This window comes from Polyodon spathula, chromosome 23 (assembly GCF_017654505.1).
Source record: "Polyodon spathula isolate WHYD16114869_AA chromosome 23, ASM1765450v1, whole genome shotgun sequence".
In the NCBI taxonomy this organism is placed as follows: domain Eukaryota; kingdom Metazoa; phylum Chordata; class Actinopteri; order Acipenseriformes; family Polyodontidae; genus Polyodon; species Polyodon spathula.
The window spans coordinates 794,272-810,827 of NC_054556.1; the positions used below are offsets into that span (position 1 = coordinate 794,272).

At 47.3% G+C, this 16,556-nt stretch overlaps 1 protein-coding gene across 1 annotated transcript in view; it reads left to right on the forward strand.

Annotated features, from left to right (window-relative positions):
* The window catches only part of dnah1 (dynein, axonemal, heavy chain 1), a 66,800-nt gene that overhangs the window by 26,213 nt on the left and 24,031 nt on the right, over positions 1-16,556 (forward strand). Inside the window, exons 36-52 of the mRNA XM_041225456.1 lie at positions 218-372; positions 758-935; positions 1,370-1,564; positions 1,934-2,053; positions 3,085-3,243; positions 3,737-3,844; positions 4,436-4,576; positions 5,416-5,576; positions 6,091-6,248; positions 6,677-6,850; positions 7,497-7,672; positions 8,259-8,489; positions 8,829-9,025; positions 9,171-9,306; positions 9,674-9,882; positions 11,992-12,163; positions 12,776-12,967. Of these exons, the coding sequence (XP_041081390.1) occupies positions 218-372; positions 758-935; positions 1,370-1,564; positions 1,934-2,053; positions 3,085-3,243; positions 3,737-3,844; positions 4,436-4,576; positions 5,416-5,576; positions 6,091-6,248; positions 6,677-6,850; positions 7,497-7,672; positions 8,259-8,489; positions 8,829-9,025; positions 9,171-9,306; positions 9,674-9,882; positions 11,992-12,163; positions 12,776-12,967 (2,862 nt within the window). The remainder of the gene's footprint in view (positions 1-217; positions 373-757; positions 936-1,369; positions 1,565-1,933; positions 2,054-3,084; positions 3,244-3,736; positions 3,845-4,435; positions 4,577-5,415; positions 5,577-6,090; positions 6,249-6,676; positions 6,851-7,496; positions 7,673-8,258; positions 8,490-8,828; positions 9,026-9,170; positions 9,307-9,673; positions 9,883-11,991; positions 12,164-12,775; positions 12,968-16,556) is intronic.

Here is a 16,556-nt window from a genome sequence, read left to right on the forward strand (position 1 = left end):
GGCTCGGAATTATTCGTTTTTTAAAACATTACAACATTTTTTCCCAAAGTGCTCCAGAAATGGAAAAGCTCATATGAAGGGACTATACTGTTGAAGGACTAGGGGGCATTCCTGCATTTCAAATAGAGAACAATTTCTCTTATATACCTGCACTGCGCATTACTGCCTCTGGTATTGATTATATGCTATTCCTATTAATATCCAATGTCTTGCTTAGTGCTACGAAGTGCTGGGAGCAGCACTGACAGCTTTGAAAGGGCAGCCGTCAGTCAGTGGAGGAACGTATGAAGCTGTCTGTACCTCCATTCTGAACCCCAAGTCTATCACCATGGGGCAGCTATACGGGGAGTTCGACTTGCTAACTCACGAGTGGTAAGAACAAACAAATAATGTGACTCCAGCCGTTCTACAGCCCACTATTGTGTTAGGCTTTGGATGTCTTGATTATACGCTTTCTACAGATAGAAGGGTAGAATCGTGAGGTATGGTAAAGCATGTCAGTAGACATGGCAAAGCAGGATAAACTATAGGAAATGCACAGCATACCTGTAAAAATACCTTACACAAATACAGTGGTCATCTTTTGTAAGGGTGTGTAGCGGACATTAGGGGATAACACTGTCATTGAATTTATTGTTAGTCTGATGTTTTTGTTCAATTCAATGACAAGTGTCACTCTTGGGCTCTTGGTGTTTCGCTTTGTGTGCAATGGAGCAGCTGTGTCTAATCAAGCAATTCCTTTTCTCTCATTCCCAAGGACTGACGGGATACTGTCTTCCCTGATCCGAGGTGGGGCTTCAGCCAGCGACCCTGACAAGAAATGGTACATGTTTGATGGGCCAGTTGACGCAGTTTGGATTGAGAACATGAACACCGTGCTGGATGACAACAAGAAGCTGTGTCTGAGCTCGGGAGAAATCATCAAGCTTACAGATGTAAATATTAATATATATATATATATATATATATATATATATATATATATATATATATACACACACACACACACACACACACACACACACACACACACACACACACACACACACACACACACACACACACACACACACACACACACACACACACACACACATATATATACACACACACACACATATATATGTATAGAAGTGCATGAGCTGCTGCTGAAAAGGATTCATTATTACACATGCAGTAACTCAGTACACTGGCAGCAGGCTCTCCTTAGTTGCTTAAATGGTAGATGCAGAAGTTTTAAGTATTAGACCCCTCCAGGCAGCAGTGTTGACACTACCCACAGTCACAGCCTGCAGCGACCTGTAACAATATTGTTCATGCCAGTGAGTTCAGACGATGGCAGTGTCTCTGGTCTCTCCTGCATTTCCAGGTGATGACGATGATGTTCGAGGTGCAGGACCTGGCCGTGGCGTCTCCGGCGACCGTGTCACGCTGTGGGATGGTTTACCTGGAGCCCAGCATACTGGGACTGAAGCCCTTCACCGAGTGCTGGCTGAGGACCATCCCAGAGATCATGCAGCCCTTCACCCAGCAGTTCATAGATCTGTTTGACAAGTTCCTGCAGGTACCAGAGCATTTCAAAATAAGGCAGTTATCCTGTTCGCCTGGTATAGTGGGGCAGATGATGAAACGATAAGCATATGACAAAATCATTATATGAATAGAAGGCTGATTTCTTCTACTACCTTCCAGCACACAAGATCAATCAATTCCATATGAGAGTGATGTGTTGATTCATTACGGTTTTACTATGGAACAGATCCAGTCTATAATAGACTTTATTACAGAGTATAGCACACTACTGCATAACGTTTTGGCTCCTGCTAAGAATACTCCCATTACAATTATATAATAGAATACATTTCTGGTTTTTTTTTGTTTTTTTCATGGAATTGGAACCGAAGTGCAAAGTAATTGTTTCTCGGTTTATTAGGACTCCATTGCTTTTGTTCGTAAGTCGGTGAAGGAGGTGATCACTTCAACAGACAGTAATCTGGCCTGCAGCATGCTCAGAATCCTGGACTGTTTCTTTCAACCCTTTGTTCCCAAGGAGGTAAGGGCAATCTACAAATGGCTGTTATGAGCTGTAAGTATCAGTTCATGTGGAATTATTAGCACCAGCACTGTTGCAGGAGAGAGCATGCTGCAATGTCCGGAAGAAAAAATCTCTCCCCTGCCGAACATTAAAAAAAAAAAAAAAAAAAAGTGATCCTCTGGTTGATTTACCTGTGATGTGTGAATAAAAAAAAATCTCAAAACAATCTAAAATATGTTGAGAAAAATCTGAACAGCAAAGGTGAAGTAATGTGTTTCTTATAAACTCTGCAGAGGGTTCAGTCTCAGTCCATGGCACTGATCTATCATGAGTTTCTTATAAACTCTGCAGAGGGTTCAGTCTCAATCCATGGCACTGATCTATCATGAGTTTCTTATAAACTCTGCAGAGGGTTCAGTCTCAATCCATGGCACTGATCTATCATGGGTTTCTTATAAACTCTGCAGAGGGTTCAGTCTCAGTCCATGGCACTGATCTATCATGGGTTTCTTATAAACTCTGCAGAGGGTTCAGTCTCAGTCCATGGCACTGATCTATCATGGGTTTCTTATAAACTCTGCAGAGGGTTCAGTCTCAGTCCATGGCACTGATCTATCATGGGTTTCTTATAAACTCTGCAGAGGGTTCAGTCTCAATCCATTTCACTGATCTATCATGGGTTTCTTATAAACTCTGCAGAGGGTTCAGTCTCAATCCATGGCACTGATCTATCATGGGTTTCTTATAAACTCTGCAGAGGGTTCAGTCTCAGTCCATTTCACTGATCTATCATGGGTTTCTTATAAAGTCTGCAGAGGGTTCAGTCTCAATCCATGGCACTGATCTATCATAGGTTTCTTATAAACTCTGCAGAGGGTTCAGTCTCAGTCCATGGCACTGATCTATCATGGGTTTCTTATAAACTCTGCAGAGGGTTCAGTCTCAATCCATGGCACTGATCTATCATGGGTTTCTTATAAACTCTGCAGAGGGTTTAGTCTCAGTCCATGGCACTGATCTATTGTGGGTTTCTTTCTTGCCTCCTCCAGGGGGAGAAGGGGCTGCCCCAGGAGAAGCTGTCCCGCATTTCAGAGCTGATCGAACCCTGGGTCATCTTCTCTCTGGTGTGGAGTGTGGGGGCTACTGGAGACGCCAACAGCAATGTGGGGTTCAGCAAGTGGCTGAGAGACAAGATGAAGGAGGAGGGGGTGGGTGAATCCCTGAAAGCAACTCAGCACTGCAGGGTTTTTAACACATGGGTTTACACTCCTGCCATTGAATCAATTCCTGTATGAGCCGCTGTTACGGGTGCTCTATTTCACTGCAGGTGTGCCTGGTCCAGTTATTAGTTGCCTTTGTGTATAATATCATTATTTTAATTCATTAACCAGGTAAACCCGGTTCTTCAACAGAAATGAATACGGTAAAGCATCATAAACATTATGCAACACATATTGTAAAACATTAAATGGCACCAATTACAACAGTAAAAAAATTCAATACAATATTTTGAAATGCAACCTACATTTAAATTGACAACGCTGCTGTAACAGCTTAAATCCCCATGAATGATACATGTTTTGCCAATAGTAACAGGCAAGAATAGATATAAATGTATATAACACCAAGTCCACACGCTGGTGATGGATTTTTACTGATAGCTACATCTTCAATACGTTTACTGTGTTCACCCTGCTGCAGATCATGCTGTGTTTCCCAGACGAAGGCCTGGTTCATGACTACAGGCTCAATGACGCTGGAATCAGCAGCACAGCTGATGATGAGGATGAGGAAGGAGGAAGCAGACAAGTAAGTTGTGAGGCAGACAAGATTAGGTAGAAAAAGAACTCCTGTTCCTGTTTGCAGACCAAAGGCATTCTGGGTAAACTGCCAGCTTACCTTGTGTGCTTATAAACCCAGGTCTCATCATTGTTTCAGCAAGGATAGCACCTTGGTATCGTCGCACGGTTTCAAATACATTACTGATCTTTTGAACAGAAAGCTGTTCCTGCTTTTGCAATGATTGTGTGTAAACTTGCAGAGAGCGCTTTTGATGATGTAATACCCCACCTGGATGAAGTGCTTCTGTGTGGTTTTCATGTTTATTTTTTTCTAGAAGACATGGGATCCAAAAATGCAATAGAATTGTCGTTAGCACATATTTTGTTTGGATGGAAAAAACACCAATTAAACATCCAATATGAAACTTAATACTTAATCCAAACCCCAGAATTAAAAGTCTTTGTTTATTTCTGGGTGGATTTGTAACTTTGTTGGGTGCGTTTCTCCTTTCTGAAAATGTGCTGATGATGAATTGGAGTAGCTAGCTTTGAGAGTTTAGCGCTATTTGCAGTAAATGGTTGTGAGAATCTGTCTCCTCTCCCCGGTCTGTGCTTTCAGGTGCGCTGGGTGAACTGGATGGAGTCGGCCCCCACAGTCGTGATCACCCCCGAAACCAGCTACTCTGACATCATCGTCCCGACGCAGGACACTGTCCGCATGTCCTACATGATGGACATGTTGCTCAGGAACAAAAAACCTGTACGCTGTAATGCTGGACATCTGGAACCCATTAGCAGCAACTACACCTCTAATATCACTGAGCGTGTGGATCTGCACTCACAATGTATAATATCACTGAGAGTGTGGATCTGCACTCACAATGTATAATATCACTGAGAGTGTGGATCTGCACTCACAATGTATAATATCACTGAGAGTGTGGATCTGCACTCACAATGTATAATATCACTGAGAGTGTGGATCTGCACTCACAATGTATAATATCACTGAGAGTGTGGATCTGCACTCACAATGTATAATATCACTGAGTGTGGATCTGCACTCACAATGTATAATATCACTGAGAGTGTGGATCTGCACTCACAATGTATAATATCACTGAGAGTGTGGATCTGCACTCAATGTATAATATCACTGAGAGTGTGGATCTGCACTCGCAATGTATAATATCACTGAGAGTGTGGATCTGCACTCACAATGTATAATATCACAGAGAGTGTGGCTCTGCACTCACAATGTATAATATCACTGAGAGTGTGGATCTGCACCATAACAAGATCTACATAAACAGATTCAATGCATTTAAATCAACTTATTACATGTTTACCGAACACTTGTAACCAAAGAAGATCAACCAAGATTCTACGAGGGATCTTGCTGGCTTGTTTTTTTAACCAGCCTGAGTCGCTGTCCTCACTGTTAACAGCCCCTTGTGTGTTTAGAATCCTATTAACGAGGGATCTTGCTGGCTTGTTTTTTTAACCAGCCTGATTCGCTGTCCTCACTGTTAACAGCCCCCGGTGTGTTTAGAATCCTAGTAACGAGGGATCTTGCTGGCTTGTTTTTTTTTGCTCCAGGTGCTGTGTGTCGGGCCGACAGGTACCGGCAAGACCCTGACTGTTTCAGACAAGCTGCTGAAGAACATGCCGCAGGAATATGTGATCCACTTCCTGATGTTCTCAGCCCGGACCTCCGCCAACCAGACACAGGACTTCATCGACAGCAAGCTGGACAAGAGGTCTGTCTGTGTTTAAGATACACAGTCGAACCACAGCCTTATCACCTCATTCATAACTATGAAAACACTCAAAAATGACAAACACTGGTAATGTTTTGACTACAGTGTCTTCCTTGAATGCATGAAGTTTCTTATTGTATTTCAACTCCTTACAAAAGGACTAAAATGTAGTTTGTAATAGGCGTATATATATATATATTATATATATAATTATATATATATATATAATATCAATATATATATATATATCTATATATAAGAGAGACCACACCTCACACCCCCGATATAGATATATCTAGGATGGTCCTATCGGTAGTTCCTTACAAGTTACAAATACAATTTCATACAATTTAAAATTTCATATATGTGAGTGTGTGTGTGTAGATATAGATAGAGATATATATGTGTGTGTGTACACACATATTATGTGTGTATAGATAATATATATAGATATATATATTATCTATATAATATATATATATATATAATTAGTCATGTGCGGATCTGTTTCTAGGCGCAAAGGTGTCTTTGGCCCCCCTCTGGGGAAGTATTTCATTTTCTTCATTGATGACTTGAACATGCCAGCCCTGGAGACGTACGGCGCCCAACCCCCGATCGAGCTCCTGCGACAGTGGATGGACCACCGGGGCTGGTACGACAGGAAACAGATCGGTAAGCATGCCAACCGGACTGGGCAGGGCAGGGCTGGGCACTCCTGCAGTGTCCCACAGTAAAAGCACAGCAAAGTGTAATAAAGCAAAGTGAAAGCATAGGCAAGCATTGTAAAGACCAGCACAATATGGTGAAGGATATTTAAAAAAAATAGGCAAACCAGGGTAAACTATGGTAAATGCTTGGAAAAACTGCAAAATGACCGTGCAATTTAGCGTGGTATACAGTTATACAGCTCTTTCACATCAAAGTCGAACAGGGATATATTTATATGATATCCAGAACCAGTTTTCAAACTCAAACCTCTCGAATGTGTTCGAAGAAACTCATAGATACCCAGCCCACTTCCAATGGGACTGTTTGACTCAGCGCACACACACACAGTGCAGGGAGAGTGGAGGATCCAGTCTCACACTTTGGTTTTGCAGGAACCTTCAAGCAGCTGGTGGATATTAACTTTGCTTGTGCCATGGGCCCCCCTGGTGGGGGCAGGAACCCCATCACCAGCCGCTTCAGCCGTCACTTCAACTACCTGTCCTTCACGGAGATGGAGGACAGCAGCAAACTGAAGATCTTCTCAACCATCCTGGGGAGCTGGATGGGTGAGTCAAGAAAACGTGCCCCCAGAGCACACACAGGGTCCTCGTGCTATGAGGCTGTGCTCACAGAGCACACGCAGGGTCCTCGTGCTATGAGGCTGTGCTCACAGAGCACACGCAGGGTCCTTGTGCTATGAGGCTGTGCTCACAGAGCACACGCAGGGTCCTCGTGCTATGAGGCTGTGCTCACAGAGCACACGCAGGGTCCTCGTGCTATGAGGCTGTGCTCACAGAGCACACGCAGGGTCCTCGTGCTATGAGGCTGTGCTCACAGAGCACACGCAGGGTCCTCGTGCTATGAGGCTGTGCTCACAGAGCACACGCAGGGTCCTTGTGCTATGAGGCTGTGCTCACAGAGCACACGCAGGGTCCTCGTGCTATGAGGCTGTGCTCACAGAGCACACGCAGGGTCCTCGTGCTATGAGGCTGTGCTCACAGAGCACACGCAGGGTCCTCGTGCTATGAGGCTGTGCTCACAGAGCACACGCAGGGTCCTCGTGCTATGAGGCTGTGCTCACAGAGCACACGCAGGGTCCAGTCTCAACATCAGTAACTCAGGATTTTTTTACTGTTGAGCCTGTAATCTTGTTGTTGTTGTTTTCAAGTTTAAATCGCCATGCTTTTCTTCTTTCTCGTTGTTTCATTCCAGGTGTATCAGAGCTCCAGTCCCTAAACGAGCCCTTGGTGAATGCCACTATTAAAGTCTACTCCACCATCTCCGCTCAGCTGCTCCCCACCCCGGCCAAATCTCACTACACCTTCAACCTGAGGGACCTGTCCAAGGTGTTCCAGGGCATTCTGATGGCAGATGTGACCAAGACATCGGTACAGGCTGGGGAGCAGGGGGGGGGACCGGATGACTTGGGACACTTCAGGCTTTTTAACCCCAATGCATTCTGGTAAATGTGGTCCTGCTGAGACAGGTCAAACGTACCAGAATGCATTGGGGTGTGAGTTGAAAAGCCTGAACTGTCCCAGTGAACATGGAGTTCGATATAAAAATGAATGGCTTGTTTCCCACCGACCAAAAACCAGAAGATTTTGAAAACAGATTTGTGGAGCCCATTTGTTTGAAACTGGAATGCTTTTGAATGGCTGGTGAATGGAAACAAGACATTCAAATTAGATGTCTTTTTTTAATGAGAAGTCTTTGTCAATGTCTGTGATTATAGTATTTAAAAGATCCCAAATGAATGGGACAGCACTATATAAAAGTGTACCGCTGTGAATTTGCACAGTAGTGTTGCAGTTTGCCCATGCTTTTCCCACAGTACCACAGTGCCCAGGTTAGTAAGCCCTTGACCAGTTGATTTGAACCCTGCCCAGGTTAGTAAGCCCTTGACCAGTTGATTTGAACCCTGCCCAGGTTAGTAACTGGTAAAGCTCTGTAACTGCTGGTTTGGTTCGTCAGGACAAGCAGCTGCTGCTCCGCCTGTGGTACCACGAGAGCTGCCGCGTGTTCCAGGACCGGCTGGTGAACGAGGAGGACAGGAGCTGGTTCGACGAGCTCCTGAGGACCAGGATGCAGGAGTTCGGCACCAGCTTCGAGGAGGTCATTCCCAGCAGACCAGTCCTGTTCGGGGACTTCATGGTGCCAGGGAGTGAAAAGAAAGTGTACGAGCTCATTGAAGACAAAGAGAAGGTGAGCAGATGTGCAACTGTGTTCCCAAAACGACACCTGTTGAAATGTGTACTGCCTCCAGGTTTTCTTTTTATTAAAGTTGACAACAGTATTTTTGCATGGTATTTGTGCTTCACCCCCCATGCTTTTCCCATTGTATACTGTGTATTTAAAATGGTTCACCCTTTAATGTGCTTTACCTTACCTGTCTGGGGCTTTACCAATCTTCCACTGTGCTTTATTACACTTTGCTATGCTATTACTATGATAAACTGGTATAAAGGACTGATTTGGCTATCTACAGTATCCCACAACAGAGACCTAGACATTACTCATTATCTCCTCTCTGGTGTTTTCCAGATTGTGCGAGTGATCGAAGAATACATGGAGGATTTCAACCAGATCAGCACAACGAAAATGAAGCTGGTTCTGTTCATGGACGCCATTCAGCACGTGTGCCGGATCAGCAGGATCCTGCGGCAGCCGCTGGGCAACGCTCTGCTGCTAGGGGTGGGAGGCAGCGGCCGGCAGTCCCTCACCAAGCTGGCCTCACACATGTAAGAGACGCACGGGCACATTCTCAAAGCTGTTTGCTCCAAATCTTCTTCAGCATGATCGTTTTTCTGAATTTGCATTCTCTAACTAACCTATTTCAGATCAATTACAAGCCTTACGGTTTTGATAACTTTTGCTTTTCTCTAGGGCTGAATATGAATGTTTCCAGATTGAACTTCCCAAAAACTATGGGATGTCAGAATGGCGCGAAGACATCAAAGGCATAATGCTGAAGGCAGGGATGCACAATGCTCAGATCACCTTCCTATTTGTTGACACACAGGTAAAGTCAAATAAAAACACACAATTATGCTCATAGATTAATTACATCTAAAGTAAATGCTGTCCTGGAATAGCTAAGCACATGCAAACAGTATGTAACAATTACAGCATTTGTCTACTTGATAACATTTTTTCCTGGTGCAGTACTTTTTATTACAGTAATACAAGGGAGTATCTCTCAGTAAAAGTGTCTTGACTGAGAGCTGGTACTGAAGCTTGGTATTCACTTACTCATTTCAGAATAACGATTTGGGGTAAATATCTTTGACAATCTGTCCCGCTGTTATTGTTGATTTGTATCCCACTGCACTCATCAAACCCCCCCCCCCCCTTTCTGTTTCATTCCCAACCTCTCGTCGTCCTCCCAGATAAAAAATGAATCGTTCCTGGAGGACATCAACAACATTTTGAACTCCGGGGACGTCCCCAACCTGTACACTCTGGATGAGCAGGATCAGATCATGGCTGCGATGAAGCCTGTAGTCCAGGATCTGGGTCAGCAGCCCACCAAGTCCAACCTGCTGGCTGCGTACATCAGACGAGTGCGCAGCAACATCCACACCGTGCTGTGTATGAGGTAAGGGGGCTGAGACACTCACGCTGTGCTGTGGATGAGGTAAGGGGGCTGAGACACTCGCGCTGTGCTGTGCATGAGGTAAGGGGGCTGAGATACTCGCGCTGTGCTGTGCATGAGGTAAGGGGGCTGAGACACTGTGCTGTGCTGTGCATGAGGTAAGGGGGCTGAGACACTCGCGCTGTGCTGTGCATGAGGTAAGGGGGCTGAGACACTCGCGCTGTGCTGTGCATGAGGTAAGGGGGCTGAGACACTCGCGCTGTGCTGTGCATGAGGTAAGGGGGCTGAGACACTCACGCTGTGCTGTGCATGAGGTAAGGGGGCTGAGACACTCGCTGCTGTGCTGTGCATGAGGTAAGGGGGCTGAGACACTCGCGCTGTGCTGTGCATGAGGTAAGGGGGCTGAGACACACTGTGCTGTGCTGTGCATGAGGTAAGGGGGCTGAGACACTCGCGCTGTGCTGTGCATGAGGTAAGGGGGCTGAGACACTCGCGCTGTGCTGTGCATGAGGTAAGGGGGCTGAGACACTCGCGCTGTGCTGTGCATGAGGTAAGGGGGCTGAGACACTCGCGCTGTGCTGCGCATGAGTTAAGGGGGGTGAGACACTCGCGCTGTGCTGTGCATGAGGTAAGGGGGCTGAGACACTCGCGCTGTGCTGTGCATGAGGTAAGGGGGCTGAGACACTCGCGCTGTGCTGTGCATGAGGTAAGGGGGCTGAGACACACTGTGCTGTGCTGTGCATGAGGTAAGGGGGCTGAGACACACTGTGCTGTGCTGTGCATAAGGTAAGGGGGCTGAGACACTCGATGAGGTAAGGGGGCAGACACTCGCGCTGTGCTGTGCATGAGGTAAGGGGGCTGAGACACTCGCGCTGTGCTGTGCATGAGGTAAGGGGGCTGAGACACTCGCGCTGTGCTGTGCATGAGGTAAGGGGGCTGAGACACTCGCGCTGTGCTGTGCATGAGGTAAGGGGGCTGAGACACACTGTGCTGTGCTGTGCATGAGGTAAGGGGGCTGAGACACACTGTGCTGTGCTGTGCATGAGGTAAGGGGGCTGAGACACACTGTGCTGTGCTGTGCATGAGGTAAGGGGGCTGAGACACTCGCGCTGTGCTGTGCATGAGGTAAGGGGGCTGAGACACTCGTGCTGTGCTGTGCATGAGGTAAGGGGGCTGAGACACACTGTGCTGTGCTGTGCATGAGGTAAGGGGGCTGAGACACTCGCGCTGTGCTGTGCATGAGGTAAGGGGGCTGAGACACTCGCGCTGTGCTGTGCATGAGGTAAGGGGGCTGAGACACACTGTGCTGTGCTGTGCATGAGGTAAGGGGGCTGAGACACTCGCGCTGTGCTGTGCATGAGGTAAGGGGGCTGAGACACTCGCGCTGTGCTGTGCATGAGGTAAGGGGGCTGAGACACTCGCGCTGTGCTGTGCATGAGGTAAGGGGGCTGAGACACACTGTGCTGTGCTGTGCATGAGGTAAGGGGGCTGAGACACACTGGGTGCTGTGCATGAGGTACACACTCGTGCTGTGCTGTGCATGAGGTAAGGGGGCTGAGACACTCGTGCTGTGCTGTGCATGAGGTAAGGGGGCTGAGACACTCGTGCTGTGCTGTGCATGAGGTAAGGGGGCTGAGACACACTGTGCTGTGCTGTGCATGAGGTAAGGGGGCTGAGACACACTGTGCTGTGCTGTGCATGAGGTAAGGGGGCTGAGACACTCACACTGTGCTGTGCATGAGGTAAGGGGGCTGAGACACACTGTGTTGTGCTGTGCATGAGGTAAGGGGGCTGAGACACTCGTGCTGTGCTGTGCATAAGGTAAGGGGGCTGAGACACACTGTGCTGTGCAGGGGGCTGAGCAACTGTCAACAGAACAACTGTCTGGCTTTCCATTGCACATGAACCCCTTGCTTTTCCCGTGATTATATGGTGCATTTACCATGGGTTTTTTTGTACCATATCTCTTACCTGTGCCATGCTTTCACTATGCTTTATGGCTCTTTGATAAGCGTTCACCATGGGAAACTTTAAGGACTATAGAAGCTTTAAGGATTTAAGGCAATAGGGATTATCAGGCACATGGGCAATAGAATTCCCATTTCCCCACAGCCCGATTGGAGAGGTGTTCCGCGCTCGCCTGCGGCAGTTCCCGTCTCTCGTCACCTGCTGCACCATCGACTGGTTCAACGAGTGGCCCTCGGAGGCCCTGGAATCCGTGGCGTCTTCAGTCCTGCAGGAAATCCCCGCTCTCGAGTCCAGCCCGGCTGTTATTGAGGGACTGGTGAGTGGAATTGGGGGGGGGGGGTCTTTTGCACCCAGGTTCAAATTCACATAGGGAAATGCTCTTATGAATATCTGTGCTATTCAAAGGGTGTGGCAGCTTCATTAGGATGGCAGATGTGTGTCTGAAAATCCGTGTCTCCGTGTTCACCAGTTTGGGACAGTTCAGTGTTTGCATTCAGGTAACTTTTGGCTGTCTCTTTGCTTTGTTAGATGCAGGACACAGGAATGTATTGCTAGGTTAGTTAAGCAGCCTGAACCTGTCCTGGTTAACCTCAAAGCTGTATGGTTATCCCCTTAGCTCCTTACACAGTGTTCTGGGCAGCTTTCTTATAACCTGCATTCAGTGTTTGTGCCTATTGCTTGATGCCTGTCAGATGTCACAGTCCTCATAGTCCTGTTGCTCCTGTCTCAGTCACCACTTGCTTCCCACTGCATGTAGACAATTCAGTAGTTTTCTTTGATAATGCATTTTGCTATTGCAATGTGAGATAGTCGGCAACCCACTGTAATGTACCTTTCACACACGCGTGCTTCTGTGCAATTTAGATTTTTATGTAAAACCTTTATTATTATTAGTGTTTTTTTTTTTTTTTTTTTTTATTCTATTCAGATCCACATGTGCGTGGAAATCCACCAGATGGTTGCCAGAAAAAGCAAACAATATTTAGCTGAGCTGTCAAGACACAATTACATCACGCCCAAGAGCTACCTGGAGCTGCTCAGCATCTTCTCCAAGCTCATCGGGATGAAGAAGAGCGAGCTGAAGAGCGCCAAGCAGCGCATGAAGACCGGACTGGATAAGGTGAGGGTAGCGGGCAGTGTAGTGTGATGCTCTGCTGTACTGAATGGAGACGGATTGGATAAGGAGAGGGTAACGGGCAGTGTAGTGTGATGCTCTGCTGTACTGAATGGAGACGGATTGGATAAGGAGAGGGTAGCGGGCAGTGTAGTGTGATGCTCTGCTGTACTGAATGGAGACGGATTGGATAAGGAGAGGGTAGCTGGCAGTGTAGTGTGATGCTCTGCTGTACTGAATGGAGACGGATTGGATAAGGAGAGGGTAGCGGGCAGTGTAGTGTGATGCTCTGCTGTACTGAATGGAGACGGATTGGATAAGGTGAGGGTAGCGGGCAGTGTAGTGTGATGCTCTGCTGTACTGAATGGAGACGGATTGGATAAGGAGAGGGTAGCGGGCAGTGTAGTGTGATGCTCTGCTGTACTGAATGGAGACGGATTGGATAAGGAGAGGGTAACGGGCAGTGTAGTGTGATGCTCTGCTGTACTGAATGGAGACGGATTGGATAAGGAGAGGGTAGCGGGCAGTGTAGTGTGATGCTCTGCTGTACTGAATGGAGACGGATTGGATAAGGAGAGGGTAGCGGGCAGTGTAGTGTGATGCTCTGCTGTACTGAATGGAGACGGATTGGATAAGGAGAGGGTAGCGGGCAGTGTAGTGTGATGCTCTGCTGTACTGAATGGAGACGGATTGGATAAGGAGAGGGTAGCTCTGGGCAGTGTAGTGTGATGCTCTGCTGTACTGAATGGAGACGGATTGGATAAGGAGAGGGTAACGGGCAGTGTAGTGTGATGCTCTGCTGTACTGAATGGAGACGGATTGGATAAGGAGAGGGTAACGGGCAGTGTAGTGTGATGCTCGGCTGTACTGAATGGTGCCGTTGGATAAGGAGAGGGTACTGCTGGGGTCTTGTTCACTTATTTCAGTGTCCCAGAAGACAGCATGATGCTCTGTATTACTGAAAAATATGTGTCTCGCTCGTTCTCATCCTGGACACTGTGGTTGCTGAGATCTCTTTCTGTTGTATTCCTGTAATGGAGGTGTCTCGCTCGTTAAGGAGAGGGTAGTCTCTTTCTGTTGTGTAGTGTGATGCTCTGCTGTACTGAATGGAGACGGATTGGATAAGGAGAGGGTAGCTGGCAGTGTAGTGTGATGCTCTGCTGTAATGAATGGAGACGGATTGGATAAGGAGAGGGTAAAGACACAGTGTATATGCTCTGCTGTATGGAATGGAACGGAATAAGGTAGAGGGTAGCTCAGTGGCACTGTGGTTGCTGAGATCTCTCTTTCCTGAATGGAGACGGATTGTTCTAAGGAGAGGGTAATGGCAGTGTAGTGTGATGCTCTGCTCGTTCTCAGGTGGACACTGTGGTTGCTGAGATCTCTTTCTGTTGAGTAATGGTAGTCTCGCTCGTTCTCAGGTGGAGTGGTTGATGAGATCTCTTTCTGTTGTATTCCTGTAATGGCGGTGTCTCGCTCGTTCTCAGGTGGACACTGTGGTTGCTGAGGCTCTTTCTGTTGTAGTCCTGTAATGGCTCTCGCTCGTTCTCAGGTGGACACTGTGAGACTCTTTCTGTTGTATTCCTGTAGGAGAGGGTTCTCAGCTGGCAGTGTAGTCTCTGTTGTATGTAATGGCTGTCTCGCTCGTTCTCAGGTGGACACTGTGGTTGCTGAGGTCTCTTTCTGTTGTATTCCTGTAGTGGCTGTGTCTCTGTTCTCAGGTGGACACTGTGGTGGAGACGGATTCTGTTGTATTCCTGTAATGGCGGTGTCTCGCTCGTTCTCAGGTGGCAGTGTAGCTGTGATGCTCTGTTGTATTCTGAATGGAGACTCGATTGGATCAGGTGGACACTGGGTAACGGGCAGTTGTGTGATCTCGGCTGTACTGAATGGTGCCGTGTATCTCGCTTTTGGGTCGTTCTCAGTGTGGACACTGTGGCATTGCTGAGATCTCTTTCCCATGCTGTGTCTCGCTGTAAATGGAATGTGTAGATCTGAGTCGTCCATTCTCATGGTTGTCTCGCACTTCTCAGGTGGACACTGTGGTTGCTGAGATCTCTTTCTGTTGTATTCCTGTAATGGCTGTGTCTCGCTCGTTCTCAGGTGGACACTGTGGTTGCTGAGATCTCTTTCTGTTGTATTCCTGTAATGGCGGTGTCTCGCTCGTTCTCAGGTGGACACTGTGGTTGCTGAGATCTCTTTCTGTTGTATTCCTGTAATGGCGGTGTCTCGCTCGTTCTCAGGTGGACACTGTGGTTGCTGAGATCTCTTTCTGTTGTGGACCTGTGAATCTCTTTCTGTTGTATTCCTGTAATGGCGGTGTCTCGCTCGTTCTCAGGTGGACACTGTGGTTGCTGAGATCTCTTTCTGTTGTATTCCTGTAATGGCGGTGTCTCGCTCGTTCTCAGGTGGACACTGTGGTTGCTGAGATCTCTTTCTGTTGTATTCCTGTAATGGCGGTGTCTCGCTCGTTCTCAGGTGGACACTGTGGTTGCTGAGATCTCTTTCTGTTGTATTCCTGTAATGGCGGTGTCTCGCTCGTTCTCAGGTGGACACTGTGGTTGCTGAGATCTCTTTCTGTTGTATTCCTGTAATGGCTGTGTCTCGCTCGTTCTCAGGTGGACACTGTGGTTGCTGAGATCTCTTTCTGTTGTATTCCTGTAATGGCGGTGTCTCGCTCGTTCTCAGGTGGACACTGTGGTTGCTGAGATCTCTTTCTGTTGTATTCCTGTAATGGCTGTGTCTCGCTCGTTCTCAGGTGGACACTGTGGTTGCTGAGATCTCTTTCTGTTGTATTCCTGTAATGGCGGTGTCTCGCTCGTTCTCAGGTGGACACTGTGGTTGCTGAGATCTCTTTCTGTTGTATTCCTGTAATGGCGGTGTCTCGCTCGTTCTCAGGTGGACACTGTGGTTGCTGAGATCTCTTTCTGTTGTATTCCTGTAATGGCGGTGTCTCGCTCGTTCTCAGGTGGACACTGTGGTTGCTGAGATCTCTTTCTGTTGTATTCCTGTAATGGCGGTGTCTCGCTCGTTCTCAGGTGGACACTGTGGTTGCTGAGATCTCTTTCTGTTGTATTCCTGTAATGGCGGTGTCTCGCTCGTTCTCAGGTGGACACTGTGGTTGCTGAGATCTCTTTCTGTTGTATTCCTGTAATGGCGGTGTCTCGCTCGTTCTCAGGTGGACACTGTGGTTGCTGAGATCTCTTTCTGTTGTATTCCTGTAATGGCGGTGTCTCGCTCGTTCTCAGGTGGACACTGTGGTTGCTGAGATCTCTTTCTGTTGTATTCCTGTAATGGCGGTGTCTCGCTCGTTCTCAGGTGGACACTGTGGTTGCTGAGATCTCTTTCTGTTGTATTCCTGTAATGGCGGTGTCTCGCTCGTTCTCAGGTGGACACTGTGGTTGCTGAGATCTCTTTCTGTTGTATTCCTGTAATGGCGGTGTCTCGCTCGTTCTCAGGTGGACACTGTGGTTGCTGAGATCTCTTTCTGTTGTATTCCTGTAATGGCTGTGTCTCGCTCGTTCTCAGGTGGACACTGTGGTTGCTGAGATCTCTTTCTGTTGTATTCCTGTAATGGCTGTGTCTCGCTCGTTCT